Genomic DNA, 9,264 nt, shown 5'->3' with positions numbered 1-9,264 from the left:
ACAAGTCTTGCTCTTTTTCTGTGACAGATTCTTCCTCTGGAAGAAGTGGGGTAATCACAAAAGCACCATCCCGGCTGTAATATTAGGCTGCCGCATAGTCCCAATGAAGGCCGGGCCCACAGTGGGTGCATTTTAGATGCCAAGAAGCCGGGGCAGAGGCTCTCTCAGCATTACCCTGAAGGAAGAATCTGGGAGAAGCAGAAAGACAGACAGAAACTGACCCTGAAGAATGGCTGCTTCTTCACGTCCTCAGCATCTCGCTCACTAGAGCCCAAGCGACGTTCTGGGTTTCGCCGCAACAGCTGAGTGGAGAGAGAAACAGAGAGAGATCATCAGCACCAGGCTTCCCTGTGAGCAAAACTGCTTTTAACCTATTCCTACCCTTCACAGTCTCTCCCAAAGCCTGGGGCGACGGAGAAGAGTGTGCTCTATTTAGCTCATGCTCGGCCTGGGGTGGGTTGAAAGAATTTGCAAAAGAATGGTGCTCCACTGTTCTCAAGGCCCCCAAACCCTCCCCTTGTTCTTATCAGCCTACGCTCCCTTAAGTAGGAACCACCCCCAACCCTATTTGAGCCTCCAGCCCGGAATGGGGGGAAAGCCCCTAGACTCACCCGGCGCATGATGCCAATGGCCTCCGAGGAAAGGAAACGGGGGTAGCGCACTTCATCATTGACGATGCTGTCAAATACTTCCTCTTCGTCGTCTCCAGGGAATGGGGACTACAAAGTCAATCGAGGCAGGATCAGTGGATGAAGGGTATCATTGATGATCTGTTCCTCTGGGCATCCCTTAGGATGAACTCCAGGACACCCTCTCTTTCATCTGTGCTGGACCACCCCCCATGCCCCAGTGAGAATAAAACACCTAGGTGGCTCACATGGCCTTGTATAGGAAACTCTTCTCAAGTCAGTGCTAGCCCACAGAACTTCCAACCTTGCTCTTCCTAGGCTCTTGTGGAGAACGAGGCCTCTTTAATATCCCTCCTTGGGAACGGCTGCAGTTCAGTGGGAGAATATCTTGCTTTTGCAATGGTTTAAATGCCTGACCTAGCCAGGTGGGACTTGGAGAGACTCCTGGGCAGCTATGGCAATTACTGAGCAAGATGGGCCAATGATCATATGTCACCCAAAACATCCAAGTTCTTCTGCACGCTCTCTCTCTATCTGTGTGCGCAACCCCTCAGCCCCCAAACCTACACAAACACACACAGACACAGACACACAGACACACACTCTCCTATGCTTCATTGCCAATAATAAAATCCTGGTCTCTTGCACTCAGTCAAACAGGTGGGACTCACCTCCCCTACAAGCATCTCGTAGATAAGGACCCCCAAGCCCCACCAGTCGACGGCTCTTGTGTATGATGTGTCTGTCAACACCTCAGGAGCCAAGAACTCTGGAGTCCCACAGAAGGTGCTGGTGCGGTCAGCATAGCCCATCCCTGGCAGAGCAAAAGAAAATGGTTATTAACACGTTCCCTCACCAATGTGCCTGCCAGGGAGGGACAAACATCTGGAAACATCTGAGGGGGACTTTGAAATAAGGGATAGATGAAGCACATTCTCCTTCAGGATTTGTTGGATTTCACATTACAGTGGAGAACTGGGCTAAGAAAGCTTAAGCAAAACAGACCATTCCTCCCCTCTGCATGCTCCCCACCATCCAGGTCTTTGGGGGATCATTGTAGATTAGTTTAGTGCCTACCAGGGCAGTTGTTTTAGTCTGGCATCATTTCTACAAGGCTGTACTTTGTTTGCATTTTGATTTAGAGCAGGAGCGCTCAACATTTTTCAGGTTGAGGGCCAAGGGTTGCAAGCCAGCATGAACATACATTTGGACGCATGTGCACACCCACGGAGCACATAGTGCATACAGTCTCGGGGGTGTGGAGAGAAGACGAAAAGCAGCCTGCACACACACACACACACACACACACACACACACACACACACCCCAAAGCAGGCACGCACACACTCAGTTGAAGGGGAGACGGGCTGGCAGATCCAAATGTATATATCTCCCCCCCCCCCCCCAAGTATACTATAAAAAGAGGAATAAATGCAGGGGCGAGGGAAGAAGTGCTACTGCACTTCCTGCAGCTTGGCACCAATGAAAAGATATGCATTCTGCAGCTTCAAGTTTTGGCTGCTCTCGAGATCGATAGCAGAGATTATATCTCTTCATTAGGTGTCAGCGTGAAGCTACAGGAAGTGACTGGGACAAAAGTTACTGAGAGCTGCAGAATCACTCTGTCTAAGGAGTTTTAGTGATGCTTAAGGACTTCAAAGACTTAAGAAATAATTAAGTGCAATAACTATGTATCCAAGCAAGGCCATAAGGTAAATCTGCAAAATTCTGGAAAAATGTGCTTTAACAAATTCTGGAAAACCCTGAAAATGTCAAATATCAGGTAGGGGGGTGGGGGTGGAGAATGGTCTCTGTGGCCATTAAAATATCTTACAGCCTGCAGGCTGTGGGTTCACTACCCCCAGTTTAGAGGATCCTATGCCTACCGTGGAGGTATCCATCTCACCCCAGACAATCACCTTCTTTGCAGAGGCCGAAGTCTGCAATCTTCACAAAACCCTCTGTGTCCAGCAGTAAGTTATCCAGCTTCAGATCCCTGTAGGGCAAGAGAATTTTAGGCAGATAGAACCACTGCTTTCTGCAGAAACTATTAGCCAACCTCACTGAAGGGAGCTACAGGGTTAACTGAAGTTGCACTGTAACACAGGAATCCTGTATTGTATTCCACAGCTCTTTGTTTGGCAGGAGACACCACGATTATCCCACCATGCATAGGCAGATGAACAACACCCTGCTACGCTATAACGCATATCAAGAAGCACAGAGCAAAATGACAACACGGAAGAGTGTAGAAGAGACTCTGGGAGGGGAGGAATTTACCAGGATGGTGGCCCACATGGCGTTACCTACCTGTATACAATTTTGTGGTCATGAAGAAATTGCAGCCCCAACACAACGCAAGCAGCATAAAACCTACAGAGGGCAAGAGAGGGAGAGACCATGACCAGCCCTTCTCTGGTTAGTTAGCAATGACTAACTAACTGCATGAAGGCTTCAAGAAGAGAAACATGCAGTAACAGGCAAAGTAAATAGGACTGGAAAGCCAGACTCGCCACCCACTGCATCCCTGCCTAATCGGCTCTCAGTGTGCTGGCAAGAGAGCAAGTGACCCCAAAACAGCAATGGGCAAGATGCTTTCAGGATGCCTCTAGCCCCTTTCCACTGTCTGCCCTGTGGCTCCCTCTCCCTGACCCATAACTCACGTGGCACGTGGCTCTGTGAATACATCCGTGTGGATGTGCATCATGAGGTCTCCGCCTGCTGTGTACTCCATGACAAAGCAGACATGCTGGGGTGTCTGGAAGCAGGCGAAGAGGTTCACTAGGAAGGGGTGTCGAGCATGGGTGACAATCTCAAAGATCCTCTTCTCGCACATCAGGCTAGTATGGAGGGGGGGGGGAGAGAAACCATGTCAGGATGGGCGACAACCACACATTGCCTGGTACTCTAAAAACAGGCTGTTGACTTCACAGCTGCAATTTGTGCATTTGTCACTGCTTGTGTGTGTGTGCATCCACATGCATGCATGGATGTCTCACTGAGAAGACACAGAGCTGTGAAGGCAGAGATCTACCACATCGGAACTGCCCCCCTCCCAGCTCCCACTCCCACACAATTCAATGCATACATGCATTTTACCCTTATGTATAGTGGGGTGTGGGGAGCCTTGATGCTACTTGAGGCAGGCACATGTGGGATAAAGTATTCCCATGGGAGTGATCAAAGAGACAGACACAGCATGGGAGGTTACAGCACCTTTGGAGTAATGGCATTTAACTGGCTAGAACTGCTCCCTCCTCCCCTTTGAGGGACCTTGGGAGTTGCATGAGCCCACGGCTCCTCATGAGAAGTTACATGCTTTTTCAGCTGCTGCATACAAATACCATTTCTCTTGCATACACACATAATCTTTCTGCCAAGGGAACAGGAACAGAGCCTAGTATGGGGATGCAGGCTCAGTTCTTATCCCAAACTAGCACTATTATGACATCAAAATCATATTAAAAATGCCTAGAGATGCTATGGCATAGGCCTCCAGCCCCCCTGGAACCATGCCTTTCCTTGGCTGCTGAAACAGACTCACCTCTCCACCTCATCCCTTGCAACGATGTCACCCTTCTTCAAGGCTTTAATAGCAAATAGCTCCCCTGTGCGGTGCAATTCAGACAGCAGCACCTATGCCCAAGGCGAACACAAGAAAGGCAGCACAGATCAGTGTCTAAACCAGCACCTAACATTTCTCTGACACTGAAGAGGCAAACTAGGACATCAGGAGAGGTTCAAGCAGAAGTGAGGAGCCAGGGTTCCAGACCCTAGTCACCTGCTAGCAGATGGCCTTATGCCTATCAGGATGGGGGGAAGCAGATGCACCTATTGGAGGAATATAAGATACCTAGAAATATTGAGGAGGAATTACTAGAATACTCACTTTGCCAAAGTGGCCACGCCCCAGCACAGCGACAAATCGGAAGTCATCCAATGCGAGAGGCATTTTTCTCAGGTGGCTGCTGTGAAATAAAAAGAACAAGTTGGAGAAAGCTGTCCCCCCCACCTCTCTCCTCCCCCACCCCCCAAAAAACCACACACACACACTGAGCTTCTCCACACTTGGGCCTATGAATGTCAGCTCATGTGAGAATCCCCTGTTTCTGCAACAGGGAATACAGCACAGTTTGGGCACTGTGAAAGGTGCTGGGGAAGCAAGACATATGTTATCAATGGTGTTACACTTAAAACTTCAGTGGTTTGTGAAATCTGCATGTGCACATTCCAGGCAAGCACCCCAGACAACAATATATTGTTTGCTATCTCCCAAACCAAAGTAACTTCTGGAAATGAGAGGTCAAGAAATGTTGGAACCTGTGCAAGGGATGAGCCACAACTAAGCTTTCATTGCAGTATAGACTGAAGTTAGCCACTTTAGGAGGCAGGGGCAGGGTTGGAACACGGTAAGGAGGTAGGGTGCAATTGTAGTGTGTATATGACATAGAAGGTGAGCAAGGATCTGCATATAGGTGGTGAATGTGGAGCGGGAGGGGGAATGATGATTGTCCCCTACCTGTGAAAAGTACCATCAGATCCTCTCGCCTCCCCTCCTGGGCCCAGCTCCACCTGGAAGGGAATCTCCTCCCCAACTTGTGAGGTCTGAAGAGACAAGCACACAAACAAATTAGAGGCATCTGCAAATGGCAGATTAAGGCAACTCACTGCTGTTCATGACAGAGGAGCGGACAAGGGAGCAACTTCCGGGCAGACAGATGAAAGAAGGGGAAGAACACAGACACTTACCAACAAGACCTTCTCAGGAAGCTCACTGTCATCCTGGCCCACCTGCTCAATTTGAATTCTGTCCCCATCCAAGCTCAGCTTCTCAATGGCAATGTCCCTGGAGAAAAGGAGAAAATGCCATTCTGGAGAATCCCAGGCAATCACATCATGGGGTTGCAGTTGAGTAAGAAACTGAGGCAAGCAGCACCCAGTTCACTGCCTCCAGGCCTCAGCATCACACTGACAGCACTCTAGGTTGTCTAGGCAAGAGCTAGACCTGCAGGAGAACATCTCTGTGTCTTGGAGAAAGGCAAGTGCTTATTGGGAGGGGGGAGCTCTGATTGCTTTGTGAACTGGGCCCTGGAAGGAAGTTGTCAAGGGGTCTAGAAACTGCATGGCTATGGCACAGCCACAAATGAGAGCAAGCGCAATCGTGATATTCTTATAATGCTAAACAACACCCACCTGGTGGTACCCTAGTGCCCAACTGAGAATGGGGTACCTCAACATTGCCCCTTCAAATGTATCGTTCCCCTCAAATTCCCTTCTTTCCTTAACCCAGGAATAGGCAAACTCCGGCCCTCCAGATGTTTTGAGACTACAATTCCCATCATCCCTGGCCACTGGTCCTGTTAGCTAGGGATGATGGGAAGTGTGGTTCCAAAACATCTAGAGGGCCGGAGTTTGCCTATGCAACAAAAGAAAAAAAAGGGAGCCACAATATAAAAGAACTTGTGCTTCCCTGTTGCACAGGCTGTTTACCCACCCAGTCTAGTGGGCACCTACCCAGAGTTGAGGCTGTGCCTGCTTTCGGAGCCAGATGTTGGGGTCATCTGCGTCGAAGGGCTGTAAGTGCCTGTGGTGTTGGCTGTGGGGATGATGCGCCGCAGGAGTCGCACCCAGGTGGCAATGTCAATGTTCATCTGGCGGGCGCGCAGGAAAGCTTTCCCTTGGGGAGAAAAGTCAGACCATAAACCCTGAGAGTGCTGCTGCATCAAAGCAAGCCTTCTGTTTCCAACAGGGCCCAACCAGACAACCCCAGGGAATCCCATATGCAGCGCATGAGGACAGTCGCCTTCTTCCACTGCTGTTTTCACAACTGGCATTCTGGCTCTGGCTCTGAACCTGGGGGCAGCATCTAGTAGCAGCTGGGGACATGGGTGGTGCTGTGGGTTAAACCACAGAGCCTAGGACTTGCCGATAAGAAGGTCAGCGGTTCGAATCCCCGCAACGGGGTGAGCTCCCGTTGCTCGGTCCCTGCTCCTGCCAACCTAGCAGTTCGAAAGCACGTAAAAGTGCAAGTAGATAAATAGGTACCGCTCTGGCGGGAAGGTAAATGGCGTTTCTGTGCACTGCTCTGGTTCACCAGAAGTGGCTTAGTCATGCTGGCCACATGACCTGGAAGCTGTACGCCGGCTCCCTCGGCCAATAAAGAGAGATGAGCGCCGCAACCCCAGAATCAGTCACGACTGGACCTAATGGTCAGGGGTCCCTTACCTAGTAGCAGCTGACTGCCAAACAAACTGAGGACAAGGCTAATTCCCTTTCAAAGCGACCACCATATCCTATGGGAGTGCATCCACAGGTTAACATTGTGTAATGAAGAAATCTGTTCTCTTCTGAATCAATCAGATTCTCTGGGTGGCCCCAGGTTCTAGCCATTTGGAATGGCTTTACTTGTTTTATATGATCCCCAACAGTTTTATTTGTCTTTATAATTGTGTATCATATTGTTGTAACCAGCTCTGGAATCACATGGTGAAAGGTGGGAAAGGAATTTTTTATAAATAAGGCATTATTTTATAAATAAGCATTAAGCCAGCAAGTCAAGAATCGTTAGTCACAAGCAATTAGTGGTGACGACTGAAATGTACAAAATACTTCATTTTATAGTGAAGGGGGGTCCTCAGACCTGCCTTCATTAATGCAAGTGCTTTAACAATGTAGTCATGAAACGCTTCTCTCTCCCGAAAGACCTGTGGTTAATACCTTCCAAATCTAAGCATATTGTGTATGTACATAAACACAGGTATTCATGCAGAGACCAAACCCTCCATGTGATAACACAGCTGTTTTGAGAGCTGGTGTAGCCTACAGGCTGAAAGTGAGCAGCGACATATCTGGTTCAAATCTCACTTTAGCTGCAAGCTTATTATGTGGCCTTAAGAAAGCCACTATCCTCTCATCTCCAGCCCTATGCCATACAAGAGTGCCACTGTCCTCTCTTACGGGTCTGTTGTGAGGATCACTAAGATATTGCAGTGAAGCGCTTTTAACCTTGAACTATGCTATATATACACACATGATTAGTGTTACCAGTATCATTCTCTTTCCCTGTAGTGCCTGTACCCATAAAGAAGGAAGACCACCCCTCACTGAGACCACATACATGTAAGTGGACATAATGCTACCAGGATGATGTGATCAGCTTATGGAAAGAAACATTTACATGCAGTGCAGTATTAAATGATAGTTCCTAAGACTATAAGACGATGGCGGTTCCAACCCTTTTCTGACCTAGTTGTGCAAGGGAGTTTTTTCCTGAAGTGTTGAAGGATTTCTGACTAGACCCATCCCCATTTCCAAGTGCCAGTAAGAGCAACTTGAACATTCCTTCTTAAATAATATGTCATATCAAACTTCCACCCCTGACAATACCCCACAAGGAACTCTGATTGCACCTACTTGTCACTAAATTATGACACTGTGGGTGGAGTTCAGTGTTGCACTATGGTGCACATCCTGCCAATGCAAACAATGAAGCTTGCCAGTCAGAATGATCTCCCTCTCCTCCTTCCCCCATGCACTGTTTCGGGGGGGGGGAGAGAAGAGAAACCCCACAAGTCAATTTCATGGGGCGCCAGGGGAAGATACATAGCTGTCAACTTTTCCCTTTTCTTGTGAGGAATCCTATTCGGAATAAGGGAATTTTCCTTAAAGAAAGGGAAAAGTTGACAGCTATGGGAGGATAGGAGGGGAAGGCCACGTTGTGGAAGCCCTCACACAAGGCTTGCGCTGATAGGACTCCTTAGGCGGATACCACTGTACGTAGTCAGCAGCACAGCTTGTTTTCTTCTCCCAAACTAACCCAGGGTTACCCAATGTGCTGCTACTGGACTACAACTCCCATCATTCACCTGGAGGGCACAACAATGGCTACCTGTGAGCTACGCTGTTGGCAGAAGGATGAGTGATTCAATCAATCCTTCTACAATGTGTGTTAAGAAAGCACCTAAGAAAACCAGGCAAGGCTGGGGTGGCGAAGATGCTGCCTGCCCTTTTGGCGTTTTCACCCAACCCTTACCTTGCTGCTTGGAGAAGATCTTCTTTTGCCGCTGGAGCTTAGGTATGCGCTCGATGACAGGGTTGAAAAAGGTAACCTGCAGCAGGGGAAAATGACATAAGCTAGTCAAGGGTGAGTTTGCACACTGGGTGATAATTCCTGCTATGAACACTACTGCAAAAAGAGCCTCAAGGCTGAGGCCGTTAGGGTAGGTTATAAAGCACACCCACATAGAATGGGATAGAAGACGTCTCCACCTTGGAGCAGGAGGGCGGGGCTTAGCCTTTCGCAGCCCCAGGGCAACCACTCCAGGGGCTGCTAGGCCAGCGCTGGGTGTGGCCTTCCCACACTCCTGAACACACACATGTACACTACATACATGCAGGCGGACAGAGGCGTGCACACTCCCATCAGGTGATCTGTGCAAATCATCATCACCATCATCATTTTATTTGTAGGCCACCTTTACATAGTAAAAACCATGCTCAAAGTGGCTTACAACATGAAAACATTTGCAGAATTACAAACATAACAAAAGTAGTCCTAAGCAATAAATAAAACTCATCAGAAAGAACACAACCAAACTGAACCATTTCCATATAAATCATAGTAAGATCTAAAAAT

At 48.6% G+C, this 9,264-nt stretch overlaps 1 protein-coding gene across 5 annotated transcripts in view; it reads right to left on the bottom strand.

Annotated features, from left to right (window-relative positions):
* PKN1 (protein kinase N1) overlaps positions 1-9,264 on the bottom strand; it is a 60,891-nt gene that overhangs the window by 5,082 nt on the left and 46,545 nt on the right. For 3 of the 5 annotated variants that reach the window (XM_080996018.1, XM_080996014.1, XM_080996016.1), the window contains exons 10-21: positions 8,662-8,737; positions 6,144-6,306; positions 5,379-5,475; positions 5,149-5,234; positions 4,519-4,597; positions 4,174-4,265; positions 3,293-3,469; positions 2,940-3,002; positions 2,549-2,625; positions 1,301-1,443; positions 612-719; positions 222-302 (exon numbers count right to left, since the gene is read on the bottom strand). In XM_080996018.1, coding sequence (XP_080852144.1) covers positions 222-302; positions 612-719; positions 1,301-1,443; positions 2,549-2,625; positions 2,940-3,002; positions 3,293-3,469; positions 4,174-4,265; positions 4,519-4,597; positions 5,149-5,234; positions 5,379-5,475; positions 6,144-6,306; positions 8,662-8,737 — 1,242 coding nt within the window. The remainder of the gene's footprint in view (positions 1-221; positions 303-611; positions 720-1,300; positions 1,444-2,548; positions 2,626-2,939; positions 3,003-3,292; positions 3,470-4,173; positions 4,266-4,518; positions 4,598-5,148; positions 5,235-5,378; positions 5,476-6,143; positions 6,307-8,661; positions 8,738-9,264) is intronic. The other 2 variants (XM_080996015.1, XM_080996017.1) reach the window with 1 other exon arrangement.

Source organism: Podarcis pityusensis (assembly GCF_964106645.2).
Source record: "Podarcis pityusensis genome assembly, chromosome: 2".
In the NCBI taxonomy this organism is placed as follows: Eukaryota; Metazoa; Chordata; class Lepidosauria; order Squamata; family Lacertidae; genus Podarcis; species Podarcis pityusensis.
Note: the sequence above shows the minus strand (reverse complement) of the source record. Positions and strands in the feature narration are given on the sequence as shown.